At 42.5% G+C, this 26,045-nt stretch overlaps 1 protein-coding gene across 1 annotated transcript in view; it reads left to right on the top strand.

Annotated features, from left to right (window-relative positions):
* Positions 1 to 26,045, top strand: part of SHROOM2 (shroom family member 2) — a 114,178-nt gene that overhangs the window by 37,156 nt on the left and 50,977 nt on the right. Inside the window, exon 2 of the mRNA XM_088520226.1 lies at positions 6,419 to 6,570. Within this exon, the coding sequence (XP_088376352.1) occupies positions 6,419 to 6,570 (152 nt within the window). The remainder of the gene's footprint in view (positions 1 to 6,418; positions 6,571 to 26,045) is intronic.

Below are 26,045 nucleotides of genomic sequence, written 5' to 3'. Positions count from 1 at the left end.
GCGCGTTCGGGCCCCTAGAAGCGTGTCCGCAGGTAGCGGGTCTGCGGAGGTGGGTGCCCGAGGGCCAGCTGCTCCGGTTTATACCAGCTTCAAAGCCTGGAATATGCTCTTCAATATATGTCTGACACATCTTCCTGAGCTGGAGCAAGGAGATTTTATCTGGAAGCTCTAGAATTTGTCTAGCAAAGTGTTGGTGTTAAGGACAAAAGAGGCAGCCCCGGCATAAGGCAGCCGCACCTTCCTTTCCCTCGTGCTTTAGCTCTCTGCTTTCCGATCATCAGGGCAGGGCGTGTTGTGTTGGTTTGTCTTGAAGAAATTATAGTTGTGAAACGTTTCCAACTTCAGTTCTTGAAACAGTGCAATCAGTTTTAACAAACCTTTAAGAAACAACAGCATGTGTGTTTTTAAGTTTTTGGAAACTACAAACCTTTAAAGTCTCACTTCTTGTTACTTGTCACGTGTAAACTGTGATCATTAGCATCTTGGGACAAAGGTTCATATATGGTCTTCTTAAACTTCAAATACATTAGTTGGCGTTCTTCAATTTGGCTTGCTTCTGTGATCCAGATAGAATAGGGTACAGTAGAGGTCTCCTCTTATAAATAGTAATTGGTGTTTTATATTTAGAAGAGACTAATAGTGTTATTTGGTTTGTGTAATTCTTATTTTTAAAGGGAAATAGAGGGGGTTTTGTTTGTTTTTAACTTACTTTTGAAATGCTTCTGGTTCGAGGAACTCTGAATTTAACTCTCAGCTTGGAGTCATTTTTACAGCTGTAACAAATCCCCCACAAAAAACGGTCTGTTATAGTGGAAATGGCAGCAGGCCCTTAATCAAAACAACAGGAGTGGACACAATTATAAAAACTGGATAAATACTTAAAGAACTGTACTGAGTGACAGCTTTTCAAAATGTAATGCTTTCTTAGTAATAATAATAATGAAAAGCTGGCTAGTATCCACATATTTAAATATACCCAAGAAAAAGCAATTAGAAAGGCTTGTGCTAGGCTGTGTCCTGCTGTTGAACTCTAGCCTTTAAAAATGCTCTCAAATTGATTTTTAGGACACCCATCTGTTGATGGAAGGCAGAGAGGCTGCCAGAGCGAGGCCCGGAGCGCGCGCGGCTCGTCGGCGCCTTGCAGGCCTCAGCCCACGCAAAGGGCACACGGGGCTTGCGGCGTCGGGGAGCCCCTTTCCATGTAGTTTTGGGGGAAAGAAACTGCGTTTGGAGAAATGAGTTGTCTTCCGTGGAAAAAAGCTAAAATGCTGTGCAGCTTGCTGTGAGGTGTGGAAATACTGGGAGGAAGAACAAGTGTGGCAACGACCGTAGGGTGGGCAATGGTGGCGCCCAGCAGCAAGGAAGGCCCGGCTCGTGCGTGACGTCCAAGGCGCGCTGTCACCGCGGCGGGGGTCGGTGCTAGCTGATAACCTGTCCAGTAAAGCGCAGCCATGACCGAGTTAGTAGTGTTGGATAGGCCTGCATGGATGGCATGCCACGTGCCCCCTCTCATGCCTTCAATGGCCACGTGTTCAGTCTGAAGTGGGAGAGGGGGATGTAAAAATGCAAAGTGGGACGTGTTAGCCTGGCCTGGCCTGCGTGTCTGCGTGAGACACCTGCCCTCTTTGGGTTGCTTTGGTCCTGCTGCCGTCTGCACCCCTGTTTTATCCTGCCTTGATCTGACATGCGAATCTGCCCAACAGCTGCACTTCTCACCACATAGGTGGGATCTGCAGATGGTTTTGGTTCTGTTACCTTCCTGTTGCTTCCTCCAAACTGCACAAATGCCGAGCTTTAACTGTGAAAGTTCTTCTCCTTTGTATGACTCAGTGCAACTCAAAATAATTAACATTTCCTTCAATTTTACTTGTTCTGAAGATCTTGTTTGAAAATGATTTTTTTTTTAAATAATCATATTGGATGTTAAGAAAACAAACAACCACAGGGTCAGTTCTTGACTGCTGATTAAGATAAAATAGTTTATCACTGTTGATAGCAGATGCTGATAAATAGAGCTGTTTTTTCCTGTGTTTGTCTCTGGGTTTGGGTTTTCATCCCGTCTCCCACACTGTCCAAAGAGAGAACGGACAAGAAACTGATGCAATGTCATCATTTGTAAACGAAACTTGATATCTTGTGTGACATTGCACTTCCCCAAATTGACTCCTGCTTGTTTATACAGGTGTATATAGAAGAATGTGGGTATTTAAAGTAAAGCATCAGGCTTGATAAACACAGAAGTTAATGGATCACGTTCCAGAAGTGGTGCACCTTTGTCAACCCTATATCCATTTAAAGTTACAAACATAGGCCATTATTTATTCCCTCTTCTTACACATTACCAGAAGTGGGAATACAGGCTTGTAAGTGTCCTTTGAATATGTTTGTGTATCTAGCTATTACACTTTTCTCCCTGTCTCTCTCCTGCTGGAAGGTCTGCTCTCCTTTTCATAAAAATAAAATAATAAATAAATAAATAAATCTACAACACATGTCTTTCCATTAATATTATTTTTGTCCTAACCATTATCTGCATGTGTATCTTATATCCGCATCACTTCCTGTTTTGGGAATATCTTTTATAAGCAAATATAAATGTGGGAGAATCTAGCAGTTAGTATGGTTAGAGTTAAAACATCAGAAATCAGTGATTGTAGTCCTCAAATATATCCCAAAATCTGCCTTTGCTCGTGGTCACAGAGAGGTCATTTGGGAGAGCAAAGTGAGAGTTGAATATTGTCTAAATAGATGCTTTTTATCAACAAACATCCTCTTCCTGTCCTCTTGAAAACACACTTCAGTAGTAATATCAGCATCCCTGGTAAAGATAGAAAGTCATGCTGTTTGTTCTTGCTAATTCAGCATAATAAGAGGGCTATAACTTACTAATACATATTAAAAGAACAGCTTGAGGGAGTTTGTAGAACTCTTCCTTTATTCATCCAAACTATGTGGTGTAATTACACATGTTTTTTGAAGGTTCGGATCCTTTATTTATAAGTAAATAGGAATGTTGGTTATCTTGGCTGCGTTTTTGTTTCCTGGTGTTACTATAAAAATGTTAAGATGTATACTTTAAGGACTCTCAGCTCCTGCAAGTATTCCAACTGATGAGGGGAGCCACAGAGAGAGGATTTAGCTCAGTCATATCTTCCTGATGCCTGCTCAGTGGCAGGGATAGATCTGTTCTTGATGGCTTTTCATGAAAGGCTTTATCTTAAAACCTTCTTCTGTATTTTCAAGGCTTTATTTGGAGATGGTTGGTTTTTCAGGATGTCTGGAATTCAGGAAGCTATTGGGTGTGTGTTAGATAAAATATTTTGTCATGAATACTTGCTTTTAACTTGAGGAGTTAAATCCTAAGCGTAGGATTTTGAGACATAAAATTTGCAAGTGCATTTTCTGGTGCTAAGTATTTATGTGTGTTGGTTGGGATTTGCAGTTCTAGGGAAGGCTGGATGTGAAGGAAAGTTATCAGCATGTTAACAAATAAAAACCATGAACAGTGAAAATAATAGGAGAAAATTTGGGAGAGACCCTAGAATGGCCCTGCGCAAGTTTGGGCACAGGAGGAAGGTAGGCGGCGCAACAGTTTGGAAGGGTCATTTTCTCAGGGATGTTTTTGATTGTGTTTCTTTAGATGGATGAAAAGTCAATGACGACTTAGCTGTCACGATTAAAAGACTTCAATGTATCCCAAGAAATCCCATTTTTCTTATCTAGCTATGGTAGGTGTTTCCACTAAAAATGCACCGTCAAGTGAAATCACACTCAGGCAGCCGTTCAGTGATGTGAGTTAAAACTAGTAGGAAAGGTTTATGTTGAAATTTGTTCAGCTCAAGGAGGTTTTCACCATCAAGGGATGTATAGTTTTTATTCTCCCTAGTCCCCCTTCCCTTGGTGGCGTCGCTTTAGAGCCGCTTCCAGCTTTCCTGAGGAGTGCCGTGGCTTTGTGCTGCAGTTTCGATATTTTTCTTTTTCCTTTTTTTTTTCTTTTGATTAATGTTGTTTTGGACAGAGAGAGTCTTTTTGGAAAGCCTGCGCCCTGTGGAATGTGGAGCCTCCCCGCCGAAATGAAAACTCGGAGGGGGTAACTGCAAACCCGCTGCCGGCCGCGCACTGCCAGCCTGAAGGAAAAGCAAACACGCTCCTGGGAACAATGAACATTCCTGGGAGCTCTAGGAGACCGCCTTTTTTTTTTTTTTTTTTTTCCTCCTTAAAGAGGGAAAAAAAAGTCCTTGTGAAGGTCTCAGGGCGGCACACCAGCTTCCTACGCCTTTTGGTTAGGCTGGTACCTTGCTGCGAGCGTGAGGGCTGCAGCTCCTCTCCCTGCCCCCAGTGCTGTGTGTGACCAGCATTGGTTCAGCCCTGCTTTACCTCAGTGGTTTTTTCCCTGCTTTTCATGCCTTCAAATACAGTGTGTTTAGAAGCAATCCAGAAATGCCTCTGAACTCTTGAAGGGTTTGAGCCTGCTTGTTTAGGAGACCTAAAGATCTCTGGTTGCTTGTCCTTCTCTTCAGCCCTGACTGACCTCAGGGTTTCTCCCATGGCACCACCCAGGACTTAAAACCACTGAACCACTGAAACCACTTTTCTCTTGCATGTGAGGGGTTTCTCCTGTAGCTTCCTTGCTTTTAACTTTACTGTAGATCTGAACTACAGAGTTGATATTCTGGTAGATTCTTGATGCTCAGAGGATATGCAAGCAGGTCAGAGGCAGGCAGTAGCTTGAAAAGTTGGTGTGCTGAGATACAGAAACTTTGTCTTTAATTATCCATATTTTTCCGAGATAAATTTTGGAAATTAAATTACTTGATTACTGTCAATAACCACAACTTCAGAGTGGGGTTCAAAACTGAATCTCATGTTTGGCGTTCTTGTTGGCTTGGATTTATGGGTTTGAAGGTATTTTAAGAACATTTCTACTAAAGGTAAATAAAGAGAGCCTTAATTTGCATGCAGTAAGATGGCTGTGTTTGATGAGGTCGTCCTAATGTACTTGCATCGAGAGATACTGCATATTTCATTAGTTATTTCATTAGTTACTTAATGTGGACTTTTGTTGTTGGAGTGCCCCAAAACCTGCAGTGTGAGCTCCAGAGCTCCTGAAGTTGTTTCCTGCGGATTTATCTCCTGACTAATCGACTTTGGTGTCTGAGAAGGTGGCAGTTCTTTATGAAGCTCTCTGCAGCTTATCCAATTATAAAGAATTTTTCCTTGTAGACTTACTGGTATTTAATAAAGAGCGAGACAGAGATAGTGTAGTAGTCAAGGCAAAATATAATGAAGACATAAAGGAAAATCTTTGCTTTGAAGGCAAAGTGCCAAATCTATAAGAAGAGTTGGGATATGGATTGTGAGTAAGTGGGAGAGAAATAAAGAATTAAATTCCTAGATCATGAGCCCAAGAAACTGAAAGGCTGGAGGCTGTGTTGACGGGAAAAGGGAAGAAACTAAGAAAGCCAAAGGTCTGAATTGCAAAGTGTTCGACACCTAAAGCTATATTTGACAATAGTGTTGGTACTTGTCAGTCTGGCTGATCAAGCTTTGGGGGTTTGCTTTAAATTTAAAAAATGTGTAACTCGCACTGGCTGTGTTTCTGCATCAGGATGAGAATTGCCAAAACCTGAATTCCTTAATTTATCATGTGCGTGTTTCAGGACATGTTTATGAATAACTCAGTTTAAAAAACAAAAAAAAACAAAAAAAGCAAAAAAAAAAAAACCAAAAAAATAACAGATGAGAGCAATACTAATGGCAGCAAAATAATTTTTCATCCTCCCATGGTACTGCTGTGTTTTTCAGCAGCATAGCAGCATGACACATTGGTTTCCTTTCTTGGATCTCCTACCATTGCCTTTTCTTATAGCCAGAACTGCTTATTAGCCATATGGGTTGTAAATTCTCAGATGTTTTCCTAAACATTACATGCCTGATAAGCTGGTATGGAAAATTAATTTTTGTTTCACAGTATTTTGGGGTTTCATCACATGCCAGACTTTTAGGGAGTTAACTATATATTTATTATTATTGAGTATATGGTTAATATTATTGGTTACCTTCTTTAGAGAACCAGAATTTAAAATATCTCTCTAAAGCTCTGTTAGCAAGTTTGATTAGCTGAACTATATCGAAAAGAGCTCAGGATCCCAAATGATTTTGGCTCCCAAATTTCCACCGAGTATTCTAGTCTTACCAGGAAATTTCCTCTGTTGTGTTTTCTTTCCTTCCTTGTTGTGCCGCATGTTTCGTTATTTTTGCTTTGTAGCCTTTTCAAATGTCATTTTAAATTATTTCAGCCATCTAATTACTATAGTATTTATTGTATCAAGCCAATAATTGAAAACTCATTATCTTATTCTAAAGATGTCACTGTTCAACCTCAGTAATTCTGCTGTGCCATATGCTTTTTCTTCAGATTGAAGATGGGAGCAAAGCTGCAGCTGTGGACAAGCTACTGGCCGGGGACGAGATCGTTGGCATCAACGACGTGGGCCTCTCTGGGTTCCGACAAGAAGCCATCTGCCTGGTGAAAGGCTCTCACAAGACGCTGAAGCTGGTGGTGAAAAGGTGAGTTTGAGGTGTCCAGTCGCAAAGCCCGAGTGCGCTCCGGCTCCACGCTGCTGGGCACCGAGATCTGCCAAGTTAGTGAGAGGGCTTTCCGTGCGCCTTACTGGTGCTCGTATTTGGAAGTGCAAAGTGGTGCTACTTGAGCACAGGAAGGCGCTGCCCAACATTCCTGAACACAGGATCTTTATGGAAGAAGGCACGGAGCGGAGCAAAAGCGGAGGCAGCCTATCCTGCGAACACCCTTGTCACGTGAGGAATCGGGACTCTGCTCGTATCTGCCCCCCTGAGACGCAGGGCATGAAGGAAGCTGTCTCCTCTACCCTGCCTCCTCCTCCATCTTTGGTTAGCTGACGCTGATAGTGATTTTAGCATGGTACATGGCACTTGGAGTGTGAGGAGGTGTTTATGTGGGACACCTTTGGAAAATAGCTCTTGTGCTTTGCGAGACTGTTGTCAGTCTGAAACATTTCTTGTGTAATTCCGTTAAAGTGAATTTTTAGTTAGAGATCACTAAATCAGAAAATTTGAAAAAGTCTGTCAAAGTAATATTATGATTTAGATTTACATTTTTTTCTCTTTTTGACTATGCATTTTATTAACTAAAAGTATAAGAATAAAATGACAGAAGTGAACATCACAGATGTTCAAATAGGCTAAATCTGACAGGTTAAACCAACTTTTATGAAAAAAAGAAATCTGAGCAAAAAGCAAAATCTTTCTTATTGATTTCCTACTGTTGATGAATCGGAAATTTCTGTGTAATTTCTTTTATCAGATTATCACCAATCAGGCTTTTGTGTCAGAATTTTAGGCAGCTTTGATACAACAAAATGCTTTTTTGCTTGTAGTACTACAAGTATTGAGAATGTGGTTTGACATGCGTGGTGCTCAAATCTCCAAATGGAACTGTCATTCTGAGGCTCTCTTACTTGGGGATTATCTTTTGTGAAAGAGCACTCATAAATAAGATAGGTTTTTCCAGTAACTTCTTGTCACTGGGCTTAAAAAGGTGGTTTTGGCAGAAGAAACTATTGCAATGTGGATCTCTCTTGACAGGTGGTTGTGTCTATCCTTACTAAAACCATCTTCAGGAAGCTCTCCCATAATTTTTTACAACAGTAAAGCTAGTAAATGCAAAAGAATATGCATTCCTTACTACTATAAATCCTATCAATCTTAAGCACTTTCAGCTTGTGCTGGCTTATACTGGCGAAAGAACTTTTATTAGGGGAGGTTACATCAACTCTTTCTGTTCCTGAAAGCAAAAACTTAAGGGTTGAGAGATTTTATAGGCATTGAAGAATCGGCCAAGACATCAAGCCTTAATTGCAATGAATAACTTGAGAATGAAAGGAAGGATTTCCTGTTTCTCGATCCTGTTTGTTTTGTGATAGTAATGTGCACAAAATCTGTGAATTCTGGCCTATTCTCTGGAAATAACAGAAATTGTGTTGTGAAATGCCCTAGTAGGAGTCACAGTTCTGCTGTTCTTGCCATTCATAATTCTCTTGCTGCATTCATTGTGTTCTTGGAGGGCTTCTGTCCAGCTCATGAGGGCTGATTTGCTGCTGGAGGCTTGTGGCCTTTCCTTGCTGGCCTCAGAGGCCGCTTGCTATGCATCCTTCGCGTAGCTCGGATGGGTTTGGGGCAGTCTTTCCTCATCCCCACTCTTTCTCCTTCCCTGGTATGTGTGCAGTGGTTACAAGCAACATAGCTCTTCTAGCCAGGAGGCTGACATAGTCGTGGTTGTTAGAGAAAACATTTTTGTCTTGAATTCATGAAGACATCCATAGATCTCGCAACAGGAAAGAGCCTTTTGGGTCACTGACAAGCCTGTGTAATATTAGATAAAATTTTATAAAGCTTACTGAATGAAATTAGCTAGGGTCTTTTGTTTGTGGTTTTTCAACTTTGCTCCCTCTCTTGGAAAGTTGCCTCAGGACATCAGGCCTTTGACAGTCAGAAACCTTTTAACACCCAGTCTCAGTTTATTCTTGGCCAGCCTGTTCTCATGCACTGCTGCCTGCTGAAATAGCTTTTCTTTTCCTGTTGGAAGTTCAAGTGATGCATTTTTTTTTCTTTTAAAAGCCTTGTTGCATACTTTCTTCCAGAAATTATGGCTTAAACAACACTATTGTGTTGTTTTGTTTGCCCTAAATCTTAGGCTGAATTTTTATGAGTACTTTAAGCAGTCCTATCCTTTAAGCAAAGCAGTTGTGTAGTCTTTGTATGAGCACTCCTGCAGCTCTGCGTTGAACTGGATCCAGGAACTGATCTGACTGCAAAATTATTTGGGGAAGTAAGTTTTCAGCTGCACAGGACCACCACTTGCAGAGGCACTTTAATTGATCACAGCAATCTTGAAATGGTTCGTTTAGTGTTTTTAGACTATTTCAGTATTCTTACTGTTCTCTGGAGGCACAGGAGATGGCTTCACAATTCCCCTTCAGTGATATATAAGTTGATGTCTTTATGCCATCACGTCTAGCACTGTGATGCCTCTCTCTAGTGTTATTTTAACAATATATCCCCTGCGGATGTCTCTTGTGATGATCTGAAACAGAGAATAGAAATCATTCTGTTCAGCAGTCCAGCATTGAAGGTCATAAAATAATGTTTGTTTTTATGTTTTTCCTTGATACATATGAAAGTTAGCTTGGAGTGGGAAGCGGGAAGCAGTGATCTATTTCCCCCCCCCCCCCCCCCCCCCCCCCGGATTAACTATTTCTAGTCTGATCCAGAAATGTAAAATGAATGCTTTTAAAACTGGTAAAATGTAGGAAAAATAGTTTCTAACACTGTCCTTCTACTGTGTAAATAATCTCCTGTTAATGTAAGTAGAATTAATGCAGCATAATCTAGTTTTATTTGTCCCTGCTGAGCAGCTCATGCATGTGAAATTCCCGCATACAGGTTGCTGCTTGTTGCAGTAAGGCCGGTTCCTGGTCTTACCCTGATCCAACTATTCTGTACCTGGGAAGCAGTAGGACATGCTGTTTTCACTTCAGAAGTGTAACTTAACTAAGCCAAAACCAAGAAAAAGTATTGCCACAGTGAGTAACATTCATTCACAATTACTAGCATTTGACTCTGACCAAAAATTCTCACGTGGCTGCTGTGGTTTAGCAGGGGGAGTTGGCTTCCACAGAAATCACCCTTAACAACTCTTTTCAAAGAATCTGATGCCCAAATTGCATAGGGAAAAAAATGCTGGTCTCTTTAAAAAAGCTACTGTAATAGCAAATGCTAAATGTGCTGGCTGTCAGCATGCATGCTTTGCTTTGTTTTTTGGAAACGTTGCAGTCATCTAAAACAAACCAGGACTGTGCAACTGGCTCAGTAGCAAATATGTGATGTTTAAGGAGCCTACAGATATTGCTGATGGAACAGAGGCAGTGAACCTTTTGGTCTTGCATTAAAAGAGGACTCGGGAGGCTTTGTGTTGTTTTCTCGAGTTAAAACGACTCATGTTAATTATGTGCTAGCTCTTCAGGGCACTACTGAATTATTTCCTGAGTCGAGTCTTTTCTTAGGAAAATGAGAAGGAAAGTGTGCTCAGAATATTGCTTAGTGTGTGCTCAGGACATTGTATTTATTATTATTATTATTCTTTGAGGAAAATATGTATGAATATTCATATGTACAGTAAAATTGCTCTCAGTCTTGATACTTAAGTGGTTACTTTTGATTGATGGTTCCTCATACACTTTTTAAGTTCCGTTCAGGTTATTAAAATAATGCCTGTTCCTTAGCATATGCTTGGCATAACTGTATACTACAAGGCCATGAAAGTTTATGAATACTTCGAATTCATGAATACTTTGTCACTCTGAATTAATGAAATTTATTATATTAAATTCTTCTAAGTTCACGCATGGGTGACAAAACTATTTGGGATCTGTTAATGTTAAGGGGAGGGTGGGTTTAGTTGTTCTTCGGTGCCTAGGGAATTTATGTTAGCTAGAAATTTGCATTTTCTTTCCTGCCTTGATTGCTGTCCCACCGTGCAGTGCAGATGGACGCATCATCTCGGGAGTTGGTGACTCAGATGCTCCTCCTCTTTTATCCCCGTCTCTCCCATACTGATGTTCCAGCCCCTGGCTCTACATCCCTACCAACTGGGGCATGAAGGGAAGCAAGTGGGCCTGCTGCTTCCTCACGTGGAGCTGGGCACCTCACCATCAAGAGAAAATGGTCTCAGGCATTTATTTGCCCGTGTGGTTACCAGCTTCTGAACAGCACCTCTGCACGTCTTCTCGGCGATTGCCGGGGCTTTTCTGCTGGCTGAATCTTGTGTTGGTGGCAGTGAAACTGGGTGGGCACGAGAGGAGTAGCTGTGGGCTCTCACACGGTGTCTGCTGGTGACGGGAAACCAGAGCAGCTGTCCAGGAACCCCCAGCACTGGGGAGGCAGCTACCCAGAAATGTGCTTCCCATGAGCAGTGACCTTTCCTCCATGGATTTATGTAATTCCTCACCAGAGTCCAGGCTTAGGAGTTGGCTGTGGGCTCTTTAGCCCCTTTTGGCTCTGGGAGTGCTGTGACACTCAAGAACATCAATTCGAGATGATTTGGGAAGATGAAGGAGACAATGTTTTCTGAGTCCCTAGGACTAGGACAAGAGAAAACAGCCACAAACTGAAGCACCAAAAGTTCCACGGGACCTTAAGGAAAAATGTATTGACAGTGCAGGTGACAGAGCACTGGATCAGGTTGCCAAGGGAGGTTGTGGAGTCTCCTTCTGTGGAGATCTTCAAATCCTGCTTGGAGGCCACCCTGTGCCATGAGTTCTAGGTGTCCCTGCATGAGCAGGGGGGTTGGACTGAATGATCTCTAGCAGTCCCTTCCAACCTTAAGGATTCTATGATTCTACTGCTATACGATACCTACTGAGAATTGTGTTGAGTTCAATTTCTTACCTAGGTTTTGCCATCTGGTTTTATAGATTTTAGAATACTTAATGCAAGAAACCTGGATAAAAATATCTTTGCAAGCTTTAAGCAAATACTGTTGATATTTGAAGCATGGTTATGGTTCAATATTCAGTAAACCAAATATATTCACAGAGAACCTCTACTGAGATGGAATGAAATGTATTTTGGCATTACATTAATTGTTTCTTGAAGTAGGATCCACTAGAGTAGAACAAATAACAGGGGTTTCTCTCTTATCGCCCAAGAACAGATTTTTTTAGGTATCTGCATTTTCAGACAGGCTACAGAAAGAGTGAAGAACCTGGAGCTTTCCAGAGGTGTCTGTGCGTGCGTATGCCATTGCTGTAAGAAGTAGGCCGCTGTGATAATGCTGCTCTGCCAATGTTTCTTACAATGACTGTGGACATAGAAATGCGTGTGCCAGTTCAGATCTTCTGGGTATTTGTAACACATGCACACAGCTAAAAAAGGTTAAGGCTTGGATGTTTCTATGTGACTGTAGTTGGTGGAAGGGCTGGGTTGTTAAATTCCAGATTCACAAATTCACTGGAGAATGAATGGAGTTGCCTTAGGCCCGCTCTTCTGCATTAAGCCTGGTGGCTGGTTTAACTGTGCCAAAACGTTGTCTGACTAGTCCTTGCTCCCAACCAGGTCTTGCAGTGCAGGCAGCTCTTGTGTGTCAGAGTCAGGCTAGTGTCTCCTCCTCTCCTTTGCTGCTGCAAAGTTGAGTTAACAAAGACTAGAGGGGGAACCAAGCGACTGCTGATGCAACTTAACCACGTGGATTTCACACAGGCCTTCAGAAGTGCCTGGAGTGGGCGTGCTGTATTTCCAGGAGTGTCTAGCTGTGCTAGCAGGACCCTTGTGCGCAGGAATTTTAATGGCCAGCCTGAGTGCCTGCAGGATAAGGCCCCTGGCGCTCGGCGCGCTCCGTGGGAACGCGGCGCAGAGCTGGGTGCGGAGCTGCCTTTGTGCGCGAATCCTATCCGGCCTGGAGCCTTCTGAGCCCGGCCCACCTTGAGCTCACCTTGTGTAGGCCCACATGAACTGCTGGAGGGGATGGACCTGGGAGAAAGAGGGCACACTTTCATCTTATATTTCAATAAGTTGTACATTGAAAGAGTCCTCAGGAGGACCGTTTCCCCTGCTTGCTTAACTAGTGGTGCAGTCACTTAATTAACGTTAAAAATGATGTATGTCTTGGTTCACTTTACCTTTATCCGAACAATGCCACTCAGGTATTTGAGTGTTGCCTGTGCCAGCTATCGTTTTGTTGGGGTGTGCATTTAGAAAGCATTTTTATTTCTTAATTTTGGCTACCTTGCCAATTTGTCTGCTGTGTTAACACAATTTGATTCATGCTGTTAGTGACATCTTAATGGACACTTAAAGTGAACATAAGCTTTAGTTTCTCCAGTTGGAGGGGTGTGGTACGTGGTTTCAGAGAGCATTTTTAAATGTCTTGTATAATTGTCAGGCCCCTCTCAATAGAAATGTTGTAACTGATGTGGTTTTAGGTCATGGTGGCTTTTAGAACTTCATTCTTTACAAATCGTTTTTTTTTTTTTTTTTTTTTCTAAAAAAAAACCTAACCTGTAAAACTTGAATAATAAAAGGTCAAAAATATGATAGAAGGTTCGATCAAGACAGCCTTGTTCGGGTGATGTGTTGAACGCTAGGAAGGGCATAGAAATTTATTTTGTGGGTAAGAGGAATTCTGTACAATTTGAATATGCTTATTCAGAAGGGTTACTTGTGGTAATGGTGTTTAGTTCTGTGAAGTAATCACTCAAATTGGACAAGGCTGCTTTTTTGTGGGGTCTGAGTCATGGCTAGGGAGATGGGTGTTTCTTCAGTCCTGCAAGCACTTGTTAAAGTGGTTAATTTGGGGCATGAGCAGCTCTATTGACTTCAGCAGGAGTGCTCACATGATCGAAAATAAAAAGGTATTCAAGCAGTTGCAGGATTTAGCTGGAACTTTTTACCAGACTGCAAGTTAGATTTATTCCTAGTACTGCTATCTACTGGAGGATTTCAATTTAGATGCAAATTGTAAAACGCAGCCGCTTGTTCAAGTGGGAGAAATGATGAATGTTACAAAATTTTGGTGTCTGAAGACACTGGCGCTTCATGCAGTACTTCCACATCTGCACACAGGGGATTTGACAGCATTAAATAACTGTAGTTCTCTGCTCTCTCCTGATTGTAGCAAAGTTGTAACCACATCCATTAAGGATCAAGTAGTGTTTTTATGTCAAGAATTGTTTGTATTTTAAATGAATGCTTCTGTGTGTGTTGTATGCATTTTAAAATGGTCAGTGGTTTGAGTTTGCTTGAAAACTTTTTAGGAGGCTTTTTTGACTGCTTGAGAACTTCAATATCTGCATGCAAAACTTTCGGAGAAGTATTACTGCTACTTCAGTTCTTAAATACATTTTGATTCTCTATGTGGTACTTCTAGATTACATACTTTGCTTTCTGGAAATACAATAACTGACAACACTAAGAACTTATTCCCTGCAGTTTATAAGGAATTTCAGTTCATTTGGGATTACTGCAAAACTATAAAGCTGGTGTGGTAGGCATATCGCTCTGTCCCGCCATGGAAGGTAGAGGATACGAAGTAAGGATGAGGATTAAGTGTTTATGCAACTCATTTAACACTTCAATCTGAGACATCCAGATAGGTCTGCCTAGTTCCCTGAGGCAGCGTTAGGAAGAACAGTTCCAGAATATGGAAGTTTTATCATGGTAGTCTATTGTGAATTTAGCAGGCAGAAAGATAGATGATTTCATACCCCGTGCAACTTAATACCTTGTTGATAGTACATGTGTTATTTATAAATGAAATTACTGTTCTCTCCTGCTCAAGCCTGTACAGTTGGGCTGAGGTACAAGGCAAAACAGAGCAAGCTGCAATGGTGAAATATCCCTGAGAGACTCGCTAATTCCTTTGGTGCATTTATTTTTGCAAGCTGAAGGACCAGCAGAGGCCTTCGCAGGTTGCCTCAGCGTCTGGATGCGCAAGCCCTGCCTGCCGGGGTAGGGAAGGAGCCGCTCGGCTCCGGAGCGGGGGCTCCCTGCTCGGACACGGCGCCCGCGGTGGCGGCGAGGCCGAGCGGCCGCCCCGCACGTGAGGCGGGACGGAGGGAGCGCGAGGAGCCGCGGTGCCGCGGGCAGGTGCCCTCCGTGCTCGGCGGCCATGTTAGGGCGCCGCCTTTCCGTCCATCCTTTATTTTCTAGCTTTTTTCTTTCTTAGAGGCTATCAGCATTTTTCTGGGGAACCCGACTGAGAAGGGAGTGCAAGTCAGGTGGATGTTCAGTGTAGTTGAGTGTGCAGAGTAGAAGTAAACAGCGACAAGCAGAAATGCAGCTTTAAGTGAGTTAAAAACATCAAAAAAAAAAAAAAGTATGGTGATATCAGGAAACAGTCTTTTAATTTGGGTATTCCAGATTTTGAATGAGGCTTTTTAAAGGTGCCAAATATGCCAAACTGCTGAGTAATGTCCCTTTGAAAACAAAGAGCAATGAAGGCCTCAAAGGCCTTGCTCAAAAGTTGAGACACCCAGAATCTCTCCTGACTTCTGATGATCACTGCTAGAGCAACTAAATGCCAGAGGGCTCCTCTGAAATGTGCAAGTAAGACAACCTGACCACAAGAGAGGCTTTTTATTTTATTTTTTTAATTCCGAATGGCTGTGAGTCCATAGTTTTTCCTATCATTTAATCCTTTGCTGTTAGCGCTCTCTTGTGGCAATGATTTTCATTACATAACTGAAAAGGCATTTAAAAACACACCTGGAAGTTTGGGAATTCTGCTTTAGAACATTTGGTCTCTGGGACAAGCTTTCCTAGATTAAAAAAAAAAAAAAAGCTTCTCGATATTGATGCAGGAAGGTCAGCCTGGAGGAAAATGTATAAAGTGTGTCACCCAGAAAATCTGCAAGAGGACAGGACGTTCAGGTTGAGCAGTCAGGTTCTTTACCATCTTTCGTCTTCATGGATGGGGTGGGAGCCGAGGTTCAAATTGCCGTCCTGAGTCAAGGAGAGGAGAGACTGAGACTGAGAACTTCAATAACGGATGAGGATGCAGGAACTACTTTTTTAATTATTATTATTTCTGTGTTTTCAGTGATGAGGAGATTGCTTACTATAGCTATTAAAAAAACAAAGCAAAACAGCAACAAAGAACTTCTGAGGAAACTTTCCCGGTGAGACCAATAAATGTAAATCTGATAAATGTTTTCACCGTGACTCATTATTTTCTAACTTTGGGACTGAAAAAGGAGAAGGGAGAGGTGGCTCTTGTTCAGTTCTGCTTTCAAGCGACGAAGTTCTAATATAGTGTTTAGTTGTTTTAGTAGGAAAGTAAGGCCTTGTGGAAATTTGGGACAAGGCATGTAGCTCTATGCTGAGAACTACGGTATCCGTTTTTATGAAAAGAATAGGTGTTACCCCAAAGTTAAATTTATTAATTGTTAGACTCAATACTGTCATGATGATAAATCTGGTGCCGTAGCTTTCTGAGCATGTCTGAATTAATGATAGTGTGAAATGGGCGATGGACTCCTTTCCCTTCTACACTGTGATGCAACACCACCTAGAGAAATGATTTATGGTATTTGCTCAGTTGTGTTCTCTTGGAGAGAGGCAGGTTTACCCTTGAGATAAGGGAGAGAGGTGCTTGTCCTTGTTGTAGCTTAAAATCCTGGAATAAAATGTCTCTAATGTCTCTTTGGTTTGATGAGGTTCCTGTGAATGGCATCTGTCTGGTCACTCCAGCTTTTTTGATCTTTACATCCCAAGTGTAAAATTAACACAATAATAATCCCTGTATTTTCAGGAATCTACTTTTAAAATTTAAGCTTCTAGAAATGTTTACGTATTGATTACTGTAAGTGATTATTTATTGTTTTTTTCCAGCATATGTTTTGCTGTGCCATGCCTTGTATCTTTAGGCAGTCAAGTTAAGATGGAGTTTGCCTCATTTATTTCCTCCTGGCCCTGGTCTAGTTGAACAGCTCATCAGTGTCTGTTTGCAGATTAAAGCACAAAAAAATACCCTTCCAAAAGTCAAATTCAAAATCCTATTAACCATCTACATTTTGAGGTTTAAGTTTTCTTTTCCTTTAAAATTATGGATGTTTTTGCTTTTTAATTTATTTTCTTCTTTTATTCCTTTAACTAGGTAATTCTAATACAACTTAACTTTTCAAATGGTAGGTGCAATAGTACTAGCACTGTGTAATTTATTCTTGTATTAGGCAGAGTTGCTGGAAATTTTAAGGTGGGGGAACGAGAACCCTTTCCTTGATGGTACATCTGTTTTGCTGAATAATCACTAGGTATAGAATTGTATGCTGGACTTGGCATCCTCATTACCACAATGATAACTACACTGTTTTAGAAACACTCTTAGAAAGACAGCCCATCCAAGAAAAGTCTTCCTTTTTCTGGTCTGAGTGTGTATGTGTGAGCGTTGATGTTGGTAAACAGTGGCTCATGCTGCGTTCTCTCTGTTACTGGCAAAACCAACTCGTGATAGCTCTAACATCTTCAAGGACTTACTGCCCTCATGTAGGAGATAAAAAGTTACAGCTTTTTGCAGGCAGGAAAGGTTTTACCCATACCACATCTAACTTGGAGCAAGCTCACGCTGTGGAGCTATAGAGCTTCGCTGTGATTTTTTTAATGCTGTCATATGGTATGTTAACTAGATATCTTATTAAAATGCAAATATGCCTGCATAAAGTAAGACTGCCTCTTGTCCTTTTGCCAACCCCCTTCTTTTTCCTGAAGTTTGGAGAATTATGCAAATCCATGGTACTTGCAACATTTCCTTTGCAATTAGAAGTGCATCCTCCTTTGATCTGTGGCGAGCAGTTCATTTGTCATGCACAGGATGTGGGTCAATCACTTGGTAAGGAAGCTGCGGTGAGGTAAACCTCTTGTGGCAACCAATCTGCCATGCAATAGCTCAGAGCCAGCGTGTGTACTCCAAATGTGTGTTTGTTGTGTGTTTTGTGTGATGGGTCAATGAGCCTAAGGAGAAATCTGGTCTCAGCCCGTATTCCACTATGTGAGAAGGAAGTTTCTATCCCTCTTCTAGGTGGGTGTTGCTAGATTCAAACCAGAATTCACTGCACAGTCTGCATTTTTGCCATTCTCTGGCACTTCAGGTTCAAAGAGAGCATGCGAAACTGTGGTGCTGCCTTTTCATCAAGGTGGCACCAGCACTTTTTCTTCAAAGGATTTGTTCTTCTCCGTTAGCTTAAAGGAGAACAGATGAAGAAAATTCCAGCAGATTAAGAACAATAAAAAGGAACACACACCTTAGGTTCACTATGTTGTTGTTGTTGTAGTTTTTTTTTTTTTGATACAGTAATAGATCATGTAATTTTAAGTAAAAGGTTTGTGTGCTGCAGAATTGTCATGTAGATTCATGCAACTGATACAGTTGGCTAGGAACTATTATAACCTGTTCCTCAAGAATTGCAAATATTTTCACCACCCCAAATTGGGACAAAAAAAAAGATGAAAATTTTTTTTTTTCAATAAATGAAAAAAAACACCCTCAAACAGACAGAAATTAGAAAAAGAAAACTTGGATTGAGTTGAAGTGCTTCATTTTAATTTTTATGATATGGTTTGTGCATATGAAAAAAAAAACACAATGAAGCCATTTAACTCTAAAATCCAAAATTTTCATTAGAAGTGCTTACTCAGGTGGCTTAAGACTCTTGAGACTTTTCAAATTTAGTTTTGAATAGAAAATGTTGCTGGCAAATGATTGGGACTGGCAGAGAGGTGTATCCCTCTCAGTGCTCAGGAAGGGAGGGACAACTTTGATCCCTGCCCTGGGAAGGAGGTCCCAGACTACTGGAGCCTGGCCAACATGGCGCCCATCTACTAGAAGGGTCAGCTGGAGGATCTGGGGAACTACAGGCCTGTCATCGTGACCTCAGTATCAGGGAAGGTTATGGAGCAGATCATTTTGAGGGTGATCACACAGCATGTGTGCAACAACCAGGGGACCAGGTCCAGCCAACATAGACTCATGAAAGGCAGGTCCGGCCTTATGAACCTGATCTTCTGTGACCAAGTGACCCACCTAGTGGATGAGGGAAAGGCTGTGGACGTGGTCTGCTTAGGCTTCAGTAAAGCCTTTGACACTGTCTCCGACTGCCTTCTCCTGGGGAAGCTGGCAGGTGACAGCTTACACTGATATACTCTTCGCTGAGTGAAGAACTGCCTGGATGGCTGGGCCCAGAGAGTGGTGGTGAAGGGAGTTAAATCCTGCTGGCGACTGGTCACGACCCAGGTGTTCACCAGGGGACACCAAGCTGGGAGCCCTGGAACAGGCTGCCCAGAGAGGCTGTGGAGTCTCCTTCTTAGGTGATCTTCCAAACCCACCTGGATGCCACACTGTGCCACGTGCTCTGGGTGTCCCTGCTTGAGCAGGGGGGTTGGACTAGATGATCTCTGGAGGTCCCTTCCAACCTTAGCCATTCTGTGATTCTGTGATCTGCTTGAAGGAAGGAAGACTTTGCAGAGGGATCTGGACAGGCTGGATTGATGGGCTGAGGTTCAACAAAGCCAAGTGCCATGTCCTGCTGTTTGGTCACAACAACCTCATGCAGTGCTGCAGGCTTGGTGCAGAGTGACTGGAGAGCTGTGTGGCAGAAAAGGATCTGGGAGTGTTGGTTGTCAACCAGCTGAACACAAGCCAGGTGGCCAAGAAGGCCAACAGCATCGTATCTTGTGTCATGAGCAGTGTAGCCAGCAGGACCAGGGAAGTGATTGTTCCCCTGTACCGGGTGCCGGTAAGGCCTCACCTCGAATACTGTGTTCCGCTTTGGGTCCCTCACTACAAGAAGGACATGGAGGTGCTGGAGCGTGTCCTAAGGAGGGCAGTGAAGCAGGTGAAGGGGCTGGAGCACAGACCTTATTGAGGAGCGGCTGAGGGAGCTGCTGTCCTTTAGTGTGGAGAAGAGGAGGCTTGGGATGACCTTATCGCTCTCCACAACTACCTAAAAGGAGGCCGTAGTGATGTGGGGGTCGATCTCTTCTCCAAAATAACTATCAATAAGGATAAGAGGAAGTGGCTTCAAGTTGCACCGGGGAGGCTCAGGTTAGGCATTAGGAAGAATTTCTACACGGAAAGAGTAGTCAAGCAATGGAACAGGCTCCCTGGGGAATTGGTGGAGTCACTGTCACTGACAGTGTTCAAGACACATGTAGATGAGGTGCTCAGAGACATGGTTTGGCAGGCAGGGTGTTGCAGGGCTTGCGGTTGGACTCCATGATCTCGAAGGTCTTTTCCATCTGCAGTGATTCTGTGATTCTATGATCATAAAACCTAGGTAGAACAGTTCTCTTACTATAGAAACTATAGAAGCTAATTAGGTCAGATAAGGTGAGGGGTTTTGTTTTGTTTTAGTTTCTGTGCAGGTGAGAGAACATTTGATTGAAATATTTAACTGAATATTTATTTGAAGAAAACAAATCTTCATCCAGAAAATAATGCCCTACAGAATGTACAGTATTCACCTGTCATTGTGTGCCTTTCTTGCTTTAAAACATAAAACTACTCTCTCCTGATACGTGTGGGACTTTTCCAATACCCAACCTGTTTAGACCTTGGTATGGGGTAGGGGTAGGTATAGAACGGAATGGCTGACCATTCCTCTGGTGATTGTCATATGTGTTTTAAAATGGCCCAAATGTGCTCATGTCATCCAACCCTCTTGTTGTCTGCCCCCAGCATTGCCAAAGTATGGTACAACCAAGTGGTAATTGTGTTTGTTGCTGAACCTGTATCCTGGTTCTGTCATATTGCTGTGTTTCTGCCATTTTGCTGTTTGCTGAAATGAGATGATAGTTTCCCTCTCCTTTCAAGGGGTGGGATTTCTGTGTGTTATTTTATGTTATGCTTACATTTTCAGCTCAGGAAGAATACAGCTTTACAGACTGCTCTTATGCCTGATACTTTGTTGAACATGGTCACAAAGCATCTAAAAGCTCCAGTGCAAAAGCCTCATAAGACAAATATTCGTTGACTCTCTGACCATTAGAACTGCTTAAGAAAATAATCCGGATGTACCAGCTTGCTGAGTGTTTCTGTGTATTGTGTCACAGGCCAAAAACCTGATACAAGGATGATCCAAGGCTCTGCTTGCTCCTGCCTCCAGTGATTGCTTGAGGCTCTTTCCCAAGCACTTGCAGCCCACATCAGATGCTAGAGCCAATGGTCAAGATCTTTTCTCTCCCTCTTGAAAAAAGTGACTCCAGCACAAGAGGGCATGCTCAGACTGGGACTGCGCTATTCCTTGGGGTGCCGGGGAACCCTTTTATTCCCAATACAGCCTGTGCAACCTGTTACTGTATCCTCTACAACCACACGCACCATAGTGGTCAGCCACCATAACAAGTTGTGTGCAGAAGTCTTACCAGTGGCAGGGAATAGTAGTGCATGTGTGGAAAAACTTTTCTCCTCCAGATGATTATTGATATAAATTGCCCTTGAAAATCCCTGGAGTTGACAAAGCCAAGGCTCTTTGGAGGATGGAAGGACATAACTGTGACTTCACTTCATGGGCGAAGATAATTTCTGATACCCTTCTAAGCACTGAGGTAGTTAATAAGGGATATCACAGGCTCACTGGCTTTTGGGGAAGTGCTGCTCTGTGAGAAGGTAAGTTAGTGGGTTCATTTATTTTAATGTAAAATGTGCAGATGAGTCACACGTGAACATGGTTTAGTAGGCATGGTGGTGATGAGCTGATGATGGTGATCTTGAAGCCAATTTCCAAGCATAATGATTCTTTGATTCTATGATAAAGAAAAAAGATCTGTAATTCCCAAATGCTATTGAAAGCCTATTAAGTCTTAACAGCTCAGTTTAAAAATTATTTAATTATTAAAAATAAATAAACAATTAAAAGAACTAGCTTCAAGAGCATAATCTAGGTTTATTTCCATGTGCCTTTCCAAGCAACTCTCTAAATGAAAAACAAAACTAAACACCACCAAGAAACACCCCCCGTCTCTTCCCCTTTCCCAAAGCAAGCCCCGGTGCAGTTTTCCACGCTTTGGGCAGCCCTTCTCGCCAGGCTCCCGGCAGCGATGCCGAGGGCTCGCTGAGCGGTCCCCGTGGGACTAATCGCAGCAGCTGGGCTCTTAGCGAGGCGCAGCCGGGCGGCCTCCTCGCACATCCAATTATATCCCCTAAGCTGGCGGATGAGCGCGGCCGCCGGGCGCCCTTGGCGCGCGGGCCGGGGCTCTCCGCACGATGCTCCCGGCCTCCTCGTCTGTGGAAAAGCGGGGAGGTTTTGTCCAGGCTCCTCCCTGAACGCAGGTAATTAAAGCTCCGCGATAGACTTGCTGAAGTGAACCCAGGAGGTGCAGAGCAGAGGTGAGTTAGAGAACAGCAGGATACTTTGCTGTTTGCTTGCTTTCCGGGCTGCCTCCTGCTTTCCCTCGCAGACCTGGCGTGCACGGTGTCGCCACAGGGATGCATGCTAAGGTCGTTTGCAGCCACTGCTCTTTCTGCAACTAGTTTTCTTGAATTAGTTTTCTTGAACTGGTCTCATAATGCCAGTGTGCAGGTGCTTATCCTCAGGACAAACTAAGCAGCAGTTAGTCTGGTAGCGTTAAGGTCTGCGAGCTTTTCGGTGTCTTAACTTTTATTGGTGTAATAAGAAAATTCAGTGGAAAAAGTTTCCGTGGCTGTAAGCCATTTACAACATGTGCATCTCAGGTCTAGAGGTTACCCAAGGATTCACAAGGATTTTTACAAAAAAGTAGAAGAGGAGACTAGTACTCTGATAAACTGTGTGAGATGTGAGACAAAGATTGTTTCTGTTCCTGTCTGTAAATGTAAAGAAGGGATTGGGTATTTTTTGTTTGTCGTTTGGGTTTATTTTCTGTTTGTTTGCTGTTTTTAGAAGCAGGGGTACATGGAGGACTAGCAAAATTGGAAGAAAAGCACATTGTTTAAATATACATGTATTCTGCAGTTTTGGAAGAGCAATGGATTGAGTAATGTATTTGGCAGAAGGGGATTTTTTTCTTCCCCCCTGCCAAAGCAATCCCCGCTTGCTGCTCTTCAAGAACATATGCTGTGAAGGTGGGATGCCAGAACGTGCACACAGGATAAGGTTTCTGTCTATCTGCTTAGCACTGACCGAAGGAGCAGACAGTTCCATTAAAGAAATCCTTAATCTAATGAGGTTAATGGAGCCTCCCTTCCATATGAGTTTCTCAGATAGAAGGTGCTGTATCTGGGAGGAAAGATCCCGGGAGTGTTATGGTCAACCTCCTTGGCTCACTGTTGTTTTCTAAGAAAGCAATGCAAAGTAGACAGCCAGTGCATAAAATGTTGCATTTTTCTGCTGAGCTCACTGAACACTGAATAAAGCTATGTATTATTAGACTGATGAGTCACTCGGAGAACATACGTACTATTCAGTGTGTCTCCTTCTTCAGTAACATTTTTTTTCTATACATTAAAGACATCTATTCTTTAAGACACTCAAGCTTCCCTGGAGGAACTTCCCCTGTACCATACTTATGCCGTTATTATGTCCCAGTTTTGTTTCCCATCTGAAGGAGAATAACTGTGGTATGAACAATAGAAACAACTGAGAGTTCTTTAAGAGAAAGTCATTTGCTGTTTCAGACTTTAAAGTAGTGGTTTAGTCACATTTTTTGTATGAATATGGTATAGTTATTTGATGTGAGATTATCCATACATATTTTTGCAGCAAAATTCATACTGTTTTTTTTCTGAAGGTAGAGGTGAAAGACACAAGTCAGTTGTTAAACTACGCAGTTGCTTTGGAGGAGTGCTCAGGGAGCTTGTTGTTGGATTTGAAAAGAGAAGCTTAGCATTAGGAGTAATTACTGATCAGTACTGTTCAGCCCACACCTCCCCCTGCTTTTTATCAGCCATTGTAACTGATCTAGCTGTGGAAAACCGGAGAGACCGCTGAGATAGTTTCTGACTTTGTCTACTCTGTGTCCAAATGGGTGTTCCATTTGGATCTTCTAACTTTTATTTTTGTCAGATTATAAAACTATAAATCTTATAAAGCTTAGTGATAATTTGCATGACTAAAGGATTGAGATCTGAAGGGTTTGTACGAGGTGGTGTGAAAGAGGAAGAATATATTGAAGATTTGGGTTGTTATTGCTGTGAGGTAATCTCTGTTTTCAATCTGCCTTGGAAAGCAGATTTTATTTTGCTGTGAAGTCACTGAACCCATCTTTGAAGTCTGTTGATGTTAAATAGGGGGTGCATATCTTGGCACATTCAGCTTCTGAAAAAATGAGCCTCTGGAAAGCCTAAAAGCCTAAAAGACTATTACCCACTAAACAGCATCAATTCTGCTCTAGGGATCCCAGAAATAGGACTTGTCTGGCCACTTTTGAACTTCAACCCTTACTGGCTTTTATGGATCCATGCTTTCTCAGAGCATCCAAATCAAAGGAGACAGTATTGCCATAGATAATAAACCAAGTAGGATTTTTACTTGCTAATTATGATAAATTTACTGAATATTTGAGTGTGTTTATGCTGTGGTTGGACTACTGTTGGTTCTTCACCTAGACCAGCAGTTCAGCTCTGAGATGCTCCCCGAGGGGTCGGCTCATATAAGAACTGTTTTTCTTGTTGACTGTTGTTATTCAGGGACAGTAGGTGAGGGGGCTGCGACAGATGTTGTTTAGACTGGCACATCACCAGTTCGATACCTTTGCGTTTATTATATTGCCTGTTGTGAAAGGTCAGTCATAATCTCAAGCGGACATAGAGCCAGTCTGAGCAGAGGGGCCAACTTCATTCTCTAGATACACAGCGACCCCATCTTCCCTCTAGGGATGAAGTGGCCTTGTCATTCAAGGAAAGGGCACAAATCTGCAACCCAGCAGGCAAAAACAAGCTCTAGTTGACCAAGGTGGCAGCAGTGAGGAAGTCACATCTGTCCATGCAAATCCCTCCATCTTGATCAAGAGTTTTTGCACAAAATGTTGAAGAAATTGGGCCCAGAGTAATATGGGTAGAGCCGGAGCTCACATTCCAAGAAGTTGTGGTAAAATACCGGCCCTTTGCCAATGAAGAAACTGTAGATTAATGCATCAGTGTGTCGAATTGTACTGGCAGTTCTTGTTAGAAAACTGTTTCTGCTGAAGTTGGCAGTTGGAGATGAAGAAGGGGATGTAGCTCTGAACTGAAAAATTAGCTTTCTCACCTGGAATGCAAGCTGCCCCGGGAGGTAAGAGGGGTGCGCTTACCTCAGAAACTGTTGTGCAACGACAGCCAGCTTATGCCTCGGGTTTGCAACATGTTAAGGCAGCTGAGATTTCATGCCCAAATTATGAGCTCTGTAGTGTGCCAAGACTTAGGTCTAATGCCTGCTCTATGTTGTGACAGTAAAAATACTTCTCTTAAAAAACATGCCATATGTCACACTGCATTGATTTACAGTTGTATAGCTATTTCCAAATATCTCATTTGGTAGAAGCATGAATATACTGCAGACTTTTACATATACATGTATGTGTAGTCTGGAAGTGACTCATCTTTCACTCAGTCTCACTAGCAAGTAATTCTGTCAGTCGATATTTATTAAGGTTTGCAATATCTTGGACAAGAGAGAAGAAAATTGCTTCCTTTTAAAAAGGCAGCTGTAAAAAGGTGTGAAGGAAATTTAAAGCACAAATTAATCCAAAGTGAGTTACAGATATTTTTACTGCAGCTGTTGTTAAAACTTGCCTCAGAAAAAAAGTTTCATTTTGCCTCTTAAATCACTCTTATCCTTCTGAGGCCAAGAGACATCTTGAAGGATTCATAATTTCTGCATAAAAATTTACTTCTTACTACTTGTGAAAATATTGTAATGGTTTTCTACAATACTGCACTCAGTTGTCTCAGTTATGACTAAGCTGGGTTAAGTTGGTCTTGGATGGTGGGTGACATGGCCAGTAGTTTCAGGTGGGAGATAAAAAATTTAGTTACAGAATCCCAAGTGTTGCTGGAATCGGTTGAGAAGCAATATTTGAGCACATAACAAATGCAGCCTCTTAAACAGATGAGCAAAGAGGCTTCCCCTGGGTCCGCTGACTTAATTTTACTTCCTACTTCAATTATTTTTCTGGCTTAAAAGATTGTATCATTGCTAATGGAATTGTCCTAAATGTTTATTTCATTAAGTACCCTTCCCGCAATGCCCCTGGATTAACCGTTCTGGTTTGTGAGCTCTTTACCACGCGATGTCTGTGCTGCGGCGCTGGGCCTGTGGCGCTCCGGGTTGCGGCGCTGCCGGCACCGGCGCGGCTGCCGCAGAGGGTCCGAGAGGGTCTGAGCGGAGGAGCGGGGCCGTGAGCAGGGCCGGGTGCTCGTCCCGCTCCAGAGACTCCCTTGGGGCGCTCTTAGCTGGTAGCTCTTAGTTCTTGCAGAGCCGGAATCATTTCTTCTGTTGCCTTTGAAGAAGGAGAGCACAGTGCGGTACTTGAAAAGACAGAATTTGACAGTCTATCTGGCT

The sequence above is a fragment of the Tinamus guttatus genome, unplaced genomic scaffold (genome assembly GCF_059628265.1).
Source record: "Tinamus guttatus ecotype Peru unplaced genomic scaffold, ASM5962826v1 Tinamus_guttatus_pri_ptg000083l, whole genome shotgun sequence".
Taxonomy (NCBI): domain Eukaryota; kingdom Metazoa; phylum Chordata; class Aves; order Tinamiformes; family Tinamidae; genus Tinamus; species Tinamus guttatus.
This window is presented reverse-complemented; position numbering and strand designations above follow the sequence as displayed.